Source organism: Bos mutus, chromosome 4 (genome assembly GCF_027580195.1).
Source record: "Bos mutus isolate GX-2022 chromosome 4, NWIPB_WYAK_1.1, whole genome shotgun sequence".
NCBI lineage: Eukaryota > Metazoa > Chordata > Mammalia > Artiodactyla > Bovidae > Bos > Bos mutus.
This window is the reverse complement of record NC_091620.1, coordinates 12,641,030-12,658,827: the sequence shown is the minus strand read 5'-3', so window position 1 is coordinate 12,658,827 and position 17,798 is coordinate 12,641,030. Positions and strand designations below refer to the sequence as shown.

The window sequence follows — 17,798 nt, the reverse complement described above, 5'->3', positions numbered from 1 at the left end:
TTTGTACTATTTTGACTATTTTTTCCCCTTTGAGCTTATAAGTTTATGCAAAATTATTTGGCATAGAATTGAGCTGATGGTTAGCTAAATAAAGTTCTTCTTCAGGCCAGCCATTTTCCATTGGTATTAGATTCTGAGGTGGCTTTAACCTAATCTCCCAATACATTTGATCATCAGTATCAATATCAATGACTACCTATTTATATAAGGTAGTCAAATCTTTGCGATTTCCCTGGTGGTTCAGTTGGTAAAGAATCTCCCTGCAATGCATGAGACTCAGGTTCGATCCCTGGGTGGGGAAGATCCCCTGGAGAAGGAAATAGCAACCCACTCCAGTATTCTTGCTTGAAAAAATCCCATGGACAGAGGAGCCTGGTGGGATACAGTCCATGGGGTCACAAAGAGCCAGACACGTCTGAGTATCTGAGCATATATATATTTGAATCTTAGTAATCAGCCAATGCTAAACCATATTACTGTCATGGTACAATTCAGTTTTCGTTTCAGAACCTATCAGTAACAATCAGAGGTCTTTGCCTCTCCAACAGATCTGGCACTTGTCCATATACCAGATTAGCATTATGGACAAGTGTCATTACAGTTAGCCATGACTCACTTATTTCTGGGTTCCAAGTCAGTAGGGGACAAAGCCAGTTACCCTGTCTCAATTTAGAGGCTTGTACTAAAGCTAGCTTCTTTTGTAGGCTGTTATATAGTGGGGCCTGCTTCTCTGCCTGCCCCACCATGAGGAGGAGGACACAGTGATATTCAGACTAACTGTACTACAGGTATGCCTTCTTCTGATCTACTCTTCACAGTTGAGCATACACTCATTATGCTTCAGCGAAAATTACAAACACTGCCAGAGGAACTAAGTTCCAAGGTCTGTAAGATCCCCATAACTGTGTTCCTTTGGCTCCAGCAACTAGAATGGAAGGGCTTTGTCTCATGGTTACTTTAGTCTCCATCTGGATCAAAACTGTCAAGAGGTCTTGAGTAAGGGCTGAGTGCTAGCAGTAACCAGCTATATTTGCTGAGTCTGTCTGATCCATTTCACTAAGGTCTCATTCTATTTCCAGGCTGACTCTTATCTCTTACTTTTTTCCTAGAAGAGAATTCCCTCTAATCTTCTCATTCTAGTTAAAAATATATATATTTTTTTCAACTGGCTGTCACACCTCATTAAAAGTGAATTCAGCATGTTCAATGATGCCTAGATGGCCACCTTTCTCTTTTAAAGCCATTCTTTGGTTTTGTGGGACAATCCACCGTGCTGTGGTTATCATTGTGTATTAATAACATGAGTGCAGTTACAAGTATGTTTTGCTACCCCAAAATATTGGGTCCTCCATATAGGGCTTGCTAGCCTACCTAAATGTAATTTAGTCTGAACATGCTTCAAGGCCTTCAAAAATTTTCCTCTTTTCAGGGTGGGGCTATTTCTCAAGAAATTCACACCTGCCATGTGAAGTCTATAGTTTATTCCTGTCGGAAGCCCATTGTCTCTCCTCTTCTGTTTTAACAGCTTTCCATCCACAAAAATGGAGGTGATGAGTATCTGTGCATAGTATACCGTGGTCTGCCAGGAATGAAACTAATATACTTTGTCCACTATAACCAAGGACCTTTCTAAGCATTTGATCATCAAGGTTTATAGTTAACACAGTGATTGATCAGCTGAAAATTGTGTTACATGGTCTAACGGCCACAAGGAGAATGGGTCTCAGAAATTTTCTTCCCAGTGAAATCTTTTCTAATAGAAGCAACCTGAAGAATGAGAATCAAAAGTTACTGCTACACAACTAGAGTTCCACTCAGTCACCAACAATGGATCCAGTTTATCATCATATCACAAGACCAACATCTTATCTCAAATCATAAGACCAGCCAGTACAATGGCGCTCATGGATTGCATGCTTCCATCTGACCTTGTTAAATTCCAAAAGTAGGGTTGGTGTTGGCAAACATATGACTTCCCATTTTTGTGCATCTGGCATAATTGTGTTAAGAGACAACATCACCCTCCAGCTGTGAGCCTCTCTCTTAAAAAACATACAACCTAAATGGTGCAAGTTCTGTTTTATGTGGGGACATTTCTGAGGACTATAGCCTGAGGAAGGCAATCTGTCAGACAACTCCAAAAATGTTGTCATCAACTAGCCACAAGCTCTGCAGCTGGTGGTGCGTCCTGAGGGGAGCTCAGGATGGAGAAGAACAAGATACTGGCACTATATACTTAAGATGCAAAACCAAGGAATGATTACAATGAGCCCAGACTCTTGCATCTTCTTATATGAAGAAAAGCACTACAGTCATTAACTTAAAATGTTTTCTTTTGGGTAAAATTTTTTTTTAATTTTGCCTTATAGATCAGAGATTCATCATTTCATGAGCATGAAGTTTGCAACTGAAAACTATTCTTTCTTTTTTCAGATAACTTCATATATTTCTTCTTTAATATATGTTTTAAGTAAGACAAATGCAAGTCAGAAATGTCCAGTTCTTTTTGTGAGAAGATAGCGAAAGATATTTCAAATCAAATTGCAGATCAATTTGTCAGGGGAATATTTTAATACCAGGGAATTGTTAAAAACTGAGAGAAAAACTGCACTTAGTTGTATGCAATTCAGAAATGGGGATGTTGATTTTCAAACCGAGGAAAACCAAGAAAGCAACAAGAAAACAATAAAGCATACTACTGTATAGCACTTGTTATTTCAAGAAAGAAGAGAGGCCAGAAAGACTTAAAATGAGATTACTGAAAGTAAGATAGTGTGGGTTCAAAATATTAGAGAATTCTTGCCTTGAGAATTCTCCTGTGCATTCAGTCTACCTGATTTCCTTCTTTACATGGTGAAGATTTATCTATTATAAGAACTCCAACTTATTCATATAAACCGCTTACTTCAGGGTTTCCTGCAGAAATGCCAATAAAGGCAGTAGTTTAACCTTCCTCCTTATGCTGTCTTCTGCTTCCTGACCACCAGCTGTGTCTCCCATGTGACCCCACATGGTGGGCCATGTCTCCTGTCCCCGACCTAAATGTATAATAAACCTTGCTTTTGTCTAAGCCTTTCCTTTGTCCCCTCCTGTGACCAGACTAACATTTTCAAAAAGTACATGGTCTGTAATTTGTATTTCTTTTTTTTTTCAATCATGACTTTGACAAGTAGAATAATTAATTTTCACAAAATCCAATATTTACCAATTTTTCAAAGTTTATGTCTTGTACTTTTTGGATCATCTCTAAGAACCTATGCCTATCCAGGGTCATGAATAGTTATCTATTTTATTTTCTAAGGTCTATATAGTCTCTGATTATATGTTTAGGTCTATTGTTGTTGTTTTTCAGTGGCTAAGTCATGTCTGACTCTATGCAAACCCATGAACTGCAACACACCAGGCTTCCCTGTCCATCACCAACTCCCAGAGCTTGCTCAAACCCATGTCCATTGAGTCAATGATGCCATCCAACCATCTCATTCTCTGTAACCCCCTCCTCCTCCTGCCTTCAATCTTTCCCAGCATCAGGGTGTTTTCTAGTGAGTCAGCTCTTCACATCAGGTGGCCAGAGTATTGGAGCTTCAGCTTTAGCATCAGTCCTCCCAATGAATATTCAAGGTTGATTTCTTTAGAATTGACTGGTTTGATCTCCTTGCTGTCCAGGGGACTCCCAAGAGTCTTCTCTAGCACCACAATTCAGAAGCGCCAATTAGGTCTATAAATAAGTAAGTAAATGAAAGTCATTCAGTCATGTCTGACTCTTTGCAACCCCATGGAATATATAGTCCATGGATTTCTCCAGGCCAGAATACTGGAGTGGGTAGGCTTTCACTTCTCCAGGAGATCTTCCCAACCCAGGGACCAAACCCAGGTCTTCCACATTGCAGGCAGATTTACCAGCTGAGCCACAAGGGAAGTCCAGTTAGATCTATAATATGCTATAATATTGTAGCATTACAGCTAAAGGCAAAAAATGCCCCTACCATATTTCAGGGGCTTAACAGGTGGCGCTAGTGGTAAAGAACCCACCTGCCAAAGCAGGAGACATAAGAGACAGGTTTGATCCCTGAATTGGGAAGATCCCCTGAAGGAAGTCATTGCAACCCATTCCAGTATTCTTGCCTGGAGAATCTCATGGACAGAGGAGCCTGGCGGACTATAGTCCATAGGGTTGCACAGAGTCAGACACAACTAAAGCAACTTAGCGTGCATTCACCATACTTCAGAGGGAACAAAGTTCCTCCTGCATGTTGCCCTTTGATATTCTTCACATTAGCCTGTCCTTCCACAGCGCTCTCCTAAAGGCACCTTTGACCTCTTTGCTCCTCAAGCTGTAGATCAGCGGGTTCAGCATGGGGTTGAAAAGACTGTAGAACAGGGAAAGGACCTTCTGCTGCTCCTCAGGGTGGCGGGACTTGGGGGCCATGTACATGATGATGGCACTGCCAAAGAAGAGCCCAACCACGCAGAGGTGGGAGGAGCAGGTGGAGAAGGCCTTCCTGCGGCCCTCAGCGGACTGGATCCTCAGGATGGCGGCCAGGATGCGCACATAGGAGCCCAGCACCAGGCAGAGGGGCCCCAGTAAGATAAAAACACAGGCCAAAAAGATGACAACTTGGTTGAGCCAGGTGTCAGCACAGGCCAGCTTGAGGACAGACAGGATTTCACAGAAGAAGTGGTTGATTTCATGAGGCCCACAGAAGGGCAGCCTCAGAAAGAGAACTAAGTGGACCAGGGCCAAGAGGAAGCTTAACACCCAGGATGTGATGGCCAAGACAGTGCACACTCTCCAGCTCATGGTGATAACATAATGGAGGGGGTGGCAGATGGCCACATACCTGTCATAGGACATCACCACCAAAATCAAGCACTCTGTGTGAGCAAAAGCTAGATACAGAAATGTCTGCATAACGCAGGGAACAAAAGAGATGGTTCTTTTCTGACTCACAAGATTTGCCAGCATCTTGGGGACATTGTTGGAGGCATAGGATATGTCGATGATGGCCAAGTGTGAGAGAAAGAAGTACATGGGGGTGTGAAGTCTTGAGTCTAAGCAGATAAGCCCCAGGATGACTCCATTCCCCAGAAGGGTGAGGGTGTAGAAGAGAGAGAAAAGTCCAAAGAGGAAAAACTCCAGTGCTGAATCGACCTGGAATCCCAGGAGGGTGACTTCTGTGATCCATGTCTGATTGCCTCCCATGCTCCTGGGTAGAGACAGAGAAGCCGCCCTCTGGGACAGGAAGGTCAGAGCTGCAGGGAAATCAAGACACAAAATACCTTCTGAGTGTAACAAAGTGAGCATTTGGAAATGTATTACTTTGGATGGATTTCCTACAATTTATTGTTAGATATAGTGTTAAAACTAATTCTGTGTGCTCATATTTATCAGAAAAAGTTATCCTTGTATCAAAGAAATAATAGCATATATATGTAACATTTATTATAGATAATAAAATGTAATAGGATGTATTATTATATACTCTACCTAACAGAATGCACATTTGCATGCACACATACAAAGTTTGGGAGAATTCAAGTTTTCTGGCTTCCCTTCAAGGCTATGAGTCTTGATTATTAATGCAGTTAGAAGAAAGAGAACCCTGACAAACCATCTCTAAAAAGAGAGAGTTTTGTTTTCTAGGCTTACCTGTCTTCTTGGTCCAAGATATGAAGTTATTAGGGTCCCCTGTTCTTTATATATTGCTTTTGTTTACATATCCCTTTACTTCTCATTTGCTTTTCTATCCACTAGCTTCAGATGTGAAGTCCTTAGAAATATTTGATAACTTCTTAAAACAAATTGTTCCTTGCACAGGAATAAGTAAAGGCAAAATCTTGAGCAAAAAGGATTTGTTGAGTTCTAGGTACAGAAAAAAAAAGTCCAATATTCCTGAATCATAGTGACAAAGAGGCTGTAAATACTCATTGTTATCTTACTGATATTTTAAACAATTTCAAACTGACACAAAATTTATAAGTTGGAATGCATTTAAATATTTGGTTATTTCTATAATAGAATATTATATAGCCATTTAAAAGGATAATATAGACTTTTCTATTGCGATAAAAATTTTTCCACATAAAGTCAAAGCATGCGGAGAAGGCAATGGCACCCCACTCCAGTACTCTTGCCTGGAAAATCCATGGACAGAGGAGCCTGGTAGGCTGCAGTCCATGGGGTTGCTAAGAGTCAGACACGACTGAGCGACTTCACTTTCACTTTTCTCTTTCATGCATTGGAGAAGGAAATGGCAACCCACTCCAGTATTCTTGCCTGGAGAATCCCAGGGACGGCGGAGCCTGGTGGGCTGCAGTCTATGGGGTCACACAGAGTCGGACATGACTGAAGCAACTTAGCATACATAAATGTATTTGGGATCTATTTGCATACATGAAGGAAAACTCTGTAATTTAAACACGAAACTCTTTACATTGATTCTCTCTAGAGAGTAGGATTATATGGGAACTTACCTTTTGAATATATTATATGGTCACTGTTTGTTTTTTAATAAATGTGCATTACCAAAAAAAGACATTTAAAAAATCTGCTGTGTAATACAGAAGCAAAGTTGCACATTTTTCTTGCTTATTCAAAAGTAGTATTCAGGAAGTTGTAACAGGAATGTCAAACCTGAGCAGATTCTTAAAGGTTTAAATGGAGGAAATGAGTCACCATGTTACGTTAACTGAAAAATAGTTAACATATGACAGGAAAGAGGAAATTAAAAATTTCAATCTCATTTTTGTTTACTGAGATATTTTTTCTGAATTGTCCTGATAAATATGATCTTCCATTGAGTCAAAGTAGAAAAAGATTTCAAATCAAGTTGAAAATTACTTCAACATCCACCTAAATGTGAAGAGGAGCACAAGAAAAGAACTGTTTTGAAGTTGCACAGGAGAAAAATATTGACATAATTGATCAGTGACATGAAATTGCAAATTCCAAAGACATTTGTCCTCTGCCTATGAGTTCTGTGTCTCATCCCACATGAATCTGGTGTTTCTTTTAGAAGGAGGTGGTCTATTACACTAATTCCAAAGTCTAGGGTCAACACTTTACTGGATCTCTGAAGAAATGGCAGCAAATTATGCTCAGTAAGTATCTCACCAAGTCACTCAAATGTTATTAACTAATTTTTAGCTGATATATTTTTAGCTTTTATTAACTGATTTATTTTAAAATTCGTGCAAACAGAGCATAGTTAAAGGATATGTATCAAATTTCTAATTAGCAGATACAAAATGGGAAACTGTCTAATTTTCCGGATGGTACAAATTTAATGACAGAATAGAATTTGGCACTTTAGGGACATATCAAATATTGTATTAATAGGTCTAAGACTCAGGCTAAATAGGAAGGCTCAGGGAGCTCTTAATACCTGAGACTTCCAGAATTATGGATATTTTGTAAATCTTTAAGACTCTTTTTGAGTAAGCAGTTTCTGTCATCAAGGAAAGCAAGGAACAAAAGCATTAACAGAAAATTATATAATGAACTTCAGAAAAAGTCTCATATGCTTGTGTTTACTGTGGCCCTTGATGCAAAGAAATAATTCACTGGAAAAGACCCAGATGCTGTGAAAGATTGATGGCAGGGGGAGAAGAGGACAGGATGACAGAGGATGAGATGGTTGAGTTCTCATCACAGACTCATGTGATGTGAGATGGCATCACAGACTCAATGGACATGAGTCTGAGCAAGCTCCAGGAGATGGCAAAGGACAGGAAGCCTGGTGTGCTGCAGTGCATGGGGTTGCAAAGAGTCCTACACGATTTAACAGCAAGAGCTAATAACCACACAGAAAGCTGGAAAAACTAAATTTCTTTCCAAAGAGAATGTTTAAAGGAGTTATGGGAGATCTCCAGAAAGGGAAGGTAGGTAAGAGCTTGAAGAGGAAGGAAGAGCAGGCTGAATCAGGACCTGAGATGGATCCTGGGGGAGCAACCAAGGCAGAGCCCAGTGGGCTCAGCTGTGATGTGATGTCTGGGTTCCTGCTGCACCTAAAAGGGGCCTCGGGAAGCAGGCACAGGGATGCTTCAGTATCAAATACGCAAGTCAGTAGCCTCCTTTCCCCAAATGATTAGAATTGTTTGAGTTCATAATTGAAATAATCTGCAATTATAGAGCAGAGAAGGCGATGGCACCCCACTCCAGTACTCTTGCCTGGAAAATCCCATGGATGGAGGAGCCTGGTAGGCTGCAGTCCATGGGGTCGCTAAGAGTTGGACACAACTGAGCGACTTGACTTTCACTTTTCACTTTCATGCATTGAAGAAGGAAATGGCAACCCATTCCAGTGTTCTTGCCTGGAGAATCCCAGGGGCGGGGGAGCCTGGTGGGCTGCCACCTATGGGTCACACAGAGTCGGACACGACTGATGTGACTTAGCAGCAGCAGCAGCAATTATAGAGTTTTACATATAATATTTTGGTAAAATATTTTTGAATGAAACCAGTAGCCTAGAAAAAAATTTTTATTTTCAAATGTCAGCAATAATTAATAAGGCAAATATTTCTTAGTGGAAATGCTTCCTTCATCAGTTATGAGCTCCAGACAAACCATATGTAACACTGGGTGTAGAAAGGTTGTGAGGAGACAGCTCTGCAGTGGTGGCTGTCTGCTTAAACTATTAATGATCGGGACCTTTGTGAGAACAAGATAGAAAAAATAGAATAAAGAAAGCAATTTTCTCCCCTTTAAATATGCAATGATTTCTTGCATTTTTAAAATGATAGTTCAAGAAGTCAGATTTTTCTTTCCTCTGAGAAAACTCCTGTGGCAGAAAGAGAGACACCGGAAATGAAGATGCCTTTAAGGGTCCACCCTGCTGAACCTTAAGGAAAGTGCGCTGTCCTGCACAGAATGAGGGAAAACATTTCATGGATACATCACTTTGTTCTCCCATAGCAGGAAAATCAGCAGGGACTGAAAAGACCAGGGTCCCTAAATAAGGATGAAGGCAGACCATCGCACCTATCTCCACTCTGCAGGGGAACCAGGTGACCCTGAGTCACTGATTCTCAGCCTCATTGTTTTCATCTGGAAGCTGGTGAGAGCAGGGTCTAAGGGGCTGATGTGAAAAATAAATAGCACTAGCTGGTACACAGTAGGAGTTTACCAGATGTCAGCAGATACTAATAGTATTAAAGACAGCACAAAATTCAAGGAGAATCTAAATTATTGGGATTGGTAATTAATATCAATCATGATATTGTAAAGTCATCCACACTTGCTTTCCTTTTTGGTTATGTTTAAGTAAGAAAACATATGATTTTAATTTCATTTGTATTGATGTTTTATATGCTGGTTTTTAAGTTAAAAAGGATTTTAAAGAAATAGACGAATCTTTAAAGTAGTCTCACTCTTGGAATGAAGGAGAAAATACAGGTTTTAAAACTCAAAATGCAGCTCAGCTATACCAAATATACCAACGTGAGACAGAGAGTAAACCCTATGAAATGAAAGGGGGCCATGCTTAGGATATTTTGCATCGACCTGAAGTAAAAGTTTTTATTGATTACTCTCTCAGAGTGAGTGCCCTGGGGCTGACAAAGTCAAAGCTCTGGGGCAGGACAGATTATGTAAGTCTTCTGACTTACTCAGAAATTACTTACCATCTGAATTACTTACTTCACCACTCAGCTTGATCCTCATGAGTAGCATAATGTAAAAAAAAAAAAAACAAACTTGGATTCTTGGCCTGACTATCTGGGACCTACTCAAAACTTTGGCAGGCAAATCTTGTACCTCTCTGTATCTCTCCATTCGTCAATTCCCCCATCTCATAGGAGAGTTGAAAATTTAAATGAGTTAACTCAAACAAGACACTTAACAAGAGTTTAAGCATATATTATGAGAGATTTGAAAGCCATTATTGGAGAGTAAGTTTTGGATCCAGTCATCATAATGAGACATTAATATCCTATTAAAACAAGGAACAGAGAGTGTGTACAGCAACAGATACTGGGCTTTTCCAGTAAGAAATGTCATCTCTTGCCTGAATACATGAGAAATGGAACCTGTTTGGCCAGAAAATATTTTTGAAAGTCCACAAGGGCAGGCAGTCAATACATGGGAAAGGAAGACAAAGCTACTGGCCAGCAAACCACTTACCTCTGCCTTCAGGATTGTTTCATTTGTAGAAAAGGCATTTGAGTCACATGTCTGTGAAGTTCATTGTAGCCCTTGAGCCAGATCATGCACAGCATGGATGACTAGCTGATCCCTCTTCTCTGAAACAGTCATGAGGAAAACCAAGAGACACCACAGCAGGACGGTGAAGGAAACACAGACACAGGTCTTGGAGGTCAGAGGAGTCAAGGCCACACCATGGGGAGAGGTAGAGGTCCTTAGAAATGCCCAGAGGATCTTGTAAAGAAAGGCTTAGGGTACAGGTAAGGCATTCAGACCCTTATACCTGAACCAGTCATTTCATTCCTCCTTCTTTCTCATTTCCACCTGAAAACCCTTTTCATGACTAATGAACTCTCTAGTCTAGAACTCTCTAGAACTCAAAAGTGGAATCTGTGTTCTTCTCTTCAGCATGGCCTTGGAATACTAGGATAGATTCTCTTCCACAGGGACCTCATCAGGAGGTGAAGCCCAGACACACAACTCTCAGCAGAGAAGTTTATGATAGACTTGCTTGTGCAAGTCAGGGCTTTTACCTTCGTTTGAATCCAACCTTTTTCTGCAGACATAAGTCACGATCAGGGTACAGAACTGTGTATATCACCTCTACTGATCCTCTCCCTGGAGAGTTTAGTGTTTGTTTTTTCCTATCGGGGCTTCCCTGGTGGCTCAGAGGGTAAAGCGTGGTTTTCCTATCTGTAAGTGAACCAAGGAATGCATTTCCCATTTTTATTCATTAAGTTCTTTCAGGATACCATGGGAATTGTTGTGTCCAATTGCTTGGGATTTGTGTGTGTTTGTGTTTGGAATTGGGTGAGTCGTGATTTCTCTGAACTGTATAACACTGGCAAAGAAACTAGAAGATTCAATTTCATGTTATAACTTGATTTCTTTCAATACCACTCTAATGGCAAAAAGTGAAGAGGAACTAAAGAGGCTCTTGATGAAGGTGAAAGAAGAGAGTGAAAAAGATGGCTTAAAACTCAACATTCAAAAAACTAAGGTCATGGCATCATGTCCCATCATGTCATGGTAAATAGATGGGGAAAAAGTGACAGATTTTATTTTCTTGGGCTCCAAAGTAACTGTGGACAATGACTGTGGCCATAAAATTAAAAGACAGTTGCTCCTTGAAAGACAAGCTATGCCAAACATAGACAGCATGTTAAAAAGCAGAGATATCATTTTGCAGGCAAAGGTCCATATAGTCAAAGCTCTGGTTTTACAGTAGTCATAGATGGATGTGAGAATTGGACCATAAAGCAGGCTGAGCACCAGAGAATTGATGCTTTTGAATTGTGGTGCCAGAGAAGACTCTTGAGAGTTCCTTGGATAGCAAGGAGTTCAAAGCAATCAATCCTAAAGAAAATCATCCCTCAATATTCATTGGAAGGACTGATGCTGAAGCTTAAGCTCCAATATTTTGGACACCTGATTCATAGAGCTGACTCTGGAAAAGATCCTGATGCTGGAAAAGACTGAAGGTAAAAGGAGAAAGGGGTGGCAGAAGATGAGATAGTTACATAGCATCACTGACTTAATGAACATGAATTTGAACAAACACTGGGAGACAGTGAAGGACACGGTAGCCTAGTGAGCTTCAGACCTTGGTGTGCCAAGGAGTTGGTCGGGAGTTAGTGAACAGCAACAACAACAATACAAGTATATGTGTAACTGAATCACTTTGCTGCACACCTGAAGCTAACACAACATTGTTAATCAGCTATACTCCATGGGTAAACCTATGACTGATTCATGTTGATATTTGGTAGAAACCAAAAGAATAGCAAGAAGAGATAAGAAAGCCTTCCTCAGCGATCAATGCAAAGACATAGAGGAAAACAACAGAATGGGAAAGACTAGAGATCTCTTCAAGAAAATTAGAGATACCAAGGGAACTTTTCATGCAAAGATGGGCTCGATAAAGGACAGAAATGGTATGGACCTAACAGAAGCAGACAATATTAAGAAGAGGTGGCAAGAATACACAGAAGAACTGTACAAAAAAGATCTTCACAACCAAGATAATCATGATGGTGTGACCACTCACCTAGAGCCAGACATCCTGGAATGTGAAGTCAAGTGGGCCTTAGAAAGCATCACTACGAACAAAGCTAGTGGAGGTGATGGAATTCCAAGTGAGCTATTTGAAATCCTGAAAGATGATGCTGTGAAAGTGCTGCACTCAATATTTATGTCAACAAATTTGGAAAACTCAACAGTGGCCACAGGACTGGAAAAGGTCAGTTTTCATTCCAATCCCAAAGAAAGGCAATGCCGAAGAATGCTCAAACTACGGCACAATTGCACTCATCTCACACGCTAGCAAAGTTATGCTCAAAATTCTCCAAGCCAGGCTTCAGCAATACATGAACCGTGAACTTCCAGATGTTCAGGCTGGTTTGAGAAAAGGCAGAGGAACCAGAGATCAAATTGCCAACATCCGCTGGATCATGGAAAAAGCAAGAGAGTTCCAGAAAAACATCTATTTCTGCTTTATTGACTATGCCAAAGCCTTTGACTGTGTGGATCACAATAAACTGTGGAAAATTCTTCAAGAGATGGGAATACCAGACCACCTGACCTGCCTCTTGAGAAACCTATATGCAGGTCAGGAAGCCACAGCTAGAACTGGACATGGAACAACAGACTGATTCCAAATAGGAAAAGGAGGACGTCAAGGCTGTATATTGTCACCCTGCTTATTTAACTTATATGCAGAGTACATCCAAAGAAACGCTGGGCTGGAAGAAGAACAAGCTGGAATCAAGATCGCCGGGAGAAATATCAATAACCTCAGATATGCAGATGACACCACCCTTATGGCAGAAAGTGAAGAGGTACCAAAAAGCCTCTTGATGAAAGTGAAAGAGGAGAGTGAAAAAGTTGGCTTAAAGCTCAACATTCAGAAAACGAAGATCATGGCATCTGGTCCCATCACTTCATGGCAAATAGATGGAAAAACAGTGGAAACAGTGTCAGACTTTATTTCTTTGGGCTCCAAAATCACTGCAGATGGTGATTGCAGCCATGAAATTAAAAGACGCTTATTCCTTGGAAGGAAAGTTATGACCAACCTAGATAGCATATTCAAAAGCAGAGACATTACTTTGCCAACTAATGTCCATCTAGTCAAGGCCAAGGTTTTTCCAGTAGTCATGTATGTATGTGAGAGTTGGACTGTGAAGAAAGCTGAGTGCTGAAGAATTGATGCTTTAAACTGTGGTGTTGGAGAAGACTCTTGAGAGTCCCTTGGACTGCAAGGAGATCCAACCAGTCCATTCTGAAGGAGATCAGTCCTGGATGTTCTTTGGAAGGACTGATGCTAAAGCTGAAACTCCAATACCTTGGCCACCTCATGTAAAGAGTTGACTCATTGGAGCAGACCCTGATGCTGGGAGGGATTGGGGGCAGGAGGAGAAGGGGACGGCAGAGGATGAGATGGCTGGATGGCATCACTGACTCAATGGACGTGAGTTTGAGTGAACTCCAGGAGCTGGTGATGGACAGGGAGGCCTGGTGTGCTGCAATTCATGGGGCACAAAGAGTCAGACACAACTGAGAGACTGAACTGAACACAATACTGTAAAGCAATTATCCTTCAATTAAAAATTTAAAAAAATTTTAAAAACTATACTCAATATAAATTTTTTTAAATATAAAAATATAGGAGACAAAGGATGTGCTTACACTTTTCTGGTGATGCCTATTGGTCAGTTAGTCAACAAAGATTTCCTGAGGGCCTTGTCTGTGCTTAGTTTTGCTCTAGATATGATGAACACAGCAATGAGGAAGGCAAATTTAATGCTGACGGTGATCTTTCATGTTAAAAATAGTAACTTTACAGGGAGGATAACCTCAGTTAACGTATAATGCTATGGAAAAAAGACATATTGGACTGAAAAATTAGATGTTCAGTTGTGTCCAGCTCTTTGCAACCCATGGACTGGGGCCTGCCAGGATCCTCTGTCCATGGTATTCTCCAGGCAAGAAGAATACTGGAGTAAGTAGCTGTTTCCTTCTCCAAGGGATGTTCTTGACCTAGGGATTGAACCAGGGTCTCCTGCATTGCAGGTGGATTCTTTACCAGCTGAGCTACCATGGTGGAAAATTACCTGGTCAAGACAAGTAAGACTCTGAAATACACTGGTTTTTGAGGAAGTGATGTTTGAGACCTGATAAATCAGAAGTCTGGTTGAAGACAATTCCATGTCTTCTCATTCTTTTTATGCTCCTTGTTGATTAACATGCATTCTTGATCTATTTAAATCAATCTATTCAAACGTATTAGTGTTTCTCTGGAGACTAACAATTTTGTATATTAATTTAAAAATCTTTCCCTTCCATATTTCCTAAGAGCTTTATAGCTTTGCCTTTGCCACTTAGGTCTTAAAAACACTGGGACTGAGTTTTTTCATGCATGACTGAGTATCTGCATGGTTACTCAGTGGTGCCAGAGCTGTTTTCTGCAACACCCCTCCCTTTCCCCAGTGGTCTACCACACCACACCATTCATACAGCCAGTTTCTAATCATAGACATCAGCATCTATGCTCTATTCAGCTTGTTTATTTGTCAACCCGAGGATGAAGACCGCACTATTTTACTTATTGGCACTCTGTAGCAGATATTGTGATCTGGAGAATCAATCCTCTCACCTTATACTTAATCTTTTTTAAATGTGTTTGGACTAGCCATGGCAGCAAGTATGTTAGAATCAGCTTGTCGAATTCTAAAGTGTTCTGCTCATACTCACATGCTCCACTGGGCTATTTTAAGACACTAACATTGGCAATGGCACCCCACTCCAGTACTCTTGCCTGGAAAATCCTATGGACAGAGGAGCCTGGTGGGCTGCAGTCCATGGGGTCGCGAAGAATCGGATACGACTGAGCGACTTCACACAGGTTCAGTCCCTGGGCCAGGAAGATCCCCTGAACCATGAACCATGGCAACCCACTCCAGTATTCTTGCCTGGAGAATGCCCATGAAGAGAGGAGCCTGGTGGGCTATTGTCCACAAGGTTGCAAAGAGTTGGACATGACTGAGTGACTAAGCATGCACTCTTAGCTATATTCCTAAGCATTTAAAAATTAAGTCCTGCTTTTAATGGTAGCATTTTGGAAAAAATTCATTTTAATTATTTGTTATATAAATCTATAATAGATGTTTATATTGATCTTATATCAAGTTATCTTGTTTAAATTTCTCATAATTTCACTAATATACAAAAAGATTCATTTGGATTTCCTACAAATGCCATTACACTATTTGCATGTGATCACAATTCATTTGGACTTCCTGGTGCCTCAGTGGTAAACAATCCACCTGTCAATGCAGGAGATCCAGGTTCAATCACTGGGTCAAGAAGATCCCCTGGAGAAGAAAATGGCAATCCACTCCAGTATTCTTCCCTGGGAAATCCCATGGACAGAGGAGCCTGGAGGGCTACAGTCCATGAGGTCACAAAAGAGTTAGACATGACTTAGCCACACAACAAAAACAACATAATTTACTTACTCCTTCTCATGTGGGTACCTCACATGACAGATACCCACATACATATATATCTCTTCTTTTTGTTTAACTGTACACATCAATATCTCTAACAAAAATCTGAAAAATAAGAAAAACAAGTGGTGATGGTGTACATCTTATTTTATTTATTTTTTATTTTATGGAGAAAGATACTAGCATTTTACCATTAAGTATAATGTCTGATATGTGAATGTTTATGGTACTGGGGTTTTTTGATAAATCTTTTTCTAGGAATGTTTATTGTTATGCTAGGTTGTAAAGAGCTTTATCATGAACTGATGTTAAATTTTGTCAAACACTTGCTTTGATCTACTGACAATGGATACTTTAATTTGTTAATGGGCCAATTTTTTTCTTGCTTTGAAAGTTACACAATTTTTGCATTTTAGAGATAAAAATTGTATCATAATTTAGTATCTTTTTATTACTTGATTGACTAATATTTTAAGATACTTGCACCTGTGTTAAAGAATAGGATTAGATTATAACTTTCTTATTTATGATGTTTACTTCAGGTTTGCTATCAATGACTAAATATGAGTATTTATTTTCTCAGTTTTTAAAAATGTTGAAGATAAAGGGTGCTAATTTGTTAAATTAATGGTTTCAAAAGAGCATTCAAAGGTCCAGAGTCATAAAGACAGGCTCACACAGGACACTCCAAACCATCCCTCACACTGACCTCTTCTTCCCCAGAATTTTTCTCAGGGCACCCTTCACCTCTGCATTCCTCAAACTGTAGATTAAGGGATTCAGCATAGGGTTGAAAAGGCTGTAAAACAATGACAGAATCTTCCTTTGTTCCTGAGAATGGCTGGATCTGGGGGTCATGTACAAGACGATGGCACTGCCAAAGAAGAGCCCAACCACGCAGAGGTGGGAGGAGCAGGTGGAGAAGGCCTTCCTGCGGCCCTCAGCGGACTGGATTCTCAGGATGGCGGCCAGGATCCGCGCATAGGAGCCCAGCACCAGGCAGAGGGGCCCGACTAAAATGCAAACACAGGATGCAACGATGATAATTTGGTTCAGCCAAGTATCGGCACAAGCCAACTTGAGGACAGACAGGATTTCACAAAAGAAGTGGTTGATTTCATGAGGCCCACAGAAGGGCAGCTTCAGGATAAGAACTAAGTGCACAAGATCCCAGAGAAAGCTAAATGCCCAGGAAGTGCTGGTCAGGACAGTGCATACTCTCCAGCTCATGATGAAAGTGTAATGGAGGGGGTGGCAGATGGCCACATACCTGTCATAGGACATCACCACCAAAATCAGGCACTCTGCAGCAGCAAAAGCCAGATACAAAAATGTCTGCATAATGCAAGGAACAAAGGAGATGGTTGTTTTCTGACTCACAAGATTTGCCAGCATCTTGGGGACATTGTTGGAGGCATAGGATATGTCAATGATGGCCAAGTGTGAGAGAAAGAAGTACATGGGGGTGTGAAGTCTTGAGTCTAAGCAGATAAGCCCCAGGATGACTCCATTCCCCAGAAGGGTGAGGGTGTAGAAGAGAGAGAAAAGTCCAAAGAGGAAAAACTCCAGTGCTGAATCGACCTGGAATCCCAGGAGGGTGACTTCTGTGATCCATGTCTGGTTGCTTCCCATGCTCCTGGCTAGAAACAGAGAAGCCCAAGGCTTCAATAGGACAGTCAGAGTTGTAGGGAAATCAAGACACAAAATACCTTCTGAGTGTAACAAAATGAGCATTTGGATGTATTACTTTGAGTGGGTTTTCTATAACTTATTTTTAGATACACTATATACACAAACTTGGTGTGATCATACAAATCAGAAACAAATTCCCCTTTTACCAATGGATACTAAGATATGTAAAATATAGATAATAAAATATATAACATGATAAATGCATTATTATATACTCTGTGTAATAGTATACACACAAATACAGACGTGCACTGTTTAGTAAAATTCAAGTATCCTGGCTTCCCTTCAAAGGTGTGAGTGTTGATTATTAATGTGCTTAGAAGAGAGACAACCCTGACAGTCCATATGTAGTAAGAGGTAGTTTCATTTCCTAATCTTGCTTATCTTCTTGGTTCAAGAAATAAAGTGTTTATGATACTTTGTTATTTACATGTTGCTTATTTTTCCACTTACCTTCT

The 17,798-nt window shown here is 40.5% G+C and overlaps 2 protein-coding genes across 2 annotated transcripts; both read right to left on the bottom strand.

The window, feature by feature from the left end:
* Positions 1 to 4,270: 4,270 nt before the first annotated feature.
* LOC102282585 (olfactory receptor 2A14) lies at positions 4,271 to 5,203 on the bottom strand. The gene has a single exon (XM_070368763.1). It carries the CDS (start codon positions 5,201 to 5,203, stop codon positions 4,271 to 4,273), a length of 933 nt encoding a protein of 310 aa, XP_070224864.1.
* Positions 5,204 to 16,347: 11,144 nt separating this feature from the next.
* Positions 16,348 to 17,280, bottom strand: LOC102280159 (olfactory receptor 2A14). The gene has a single exon (XM_005886743.2). It carries the CDS (start codon positions 17,278 to 17,280, stop codon positions 16,348 to 16,350), a length of 933 nt encoding a protein of 310 aa, XP_005886805.2.
* Positions 17,281 to 17,798: the final 518 nt, after the last annotated feature.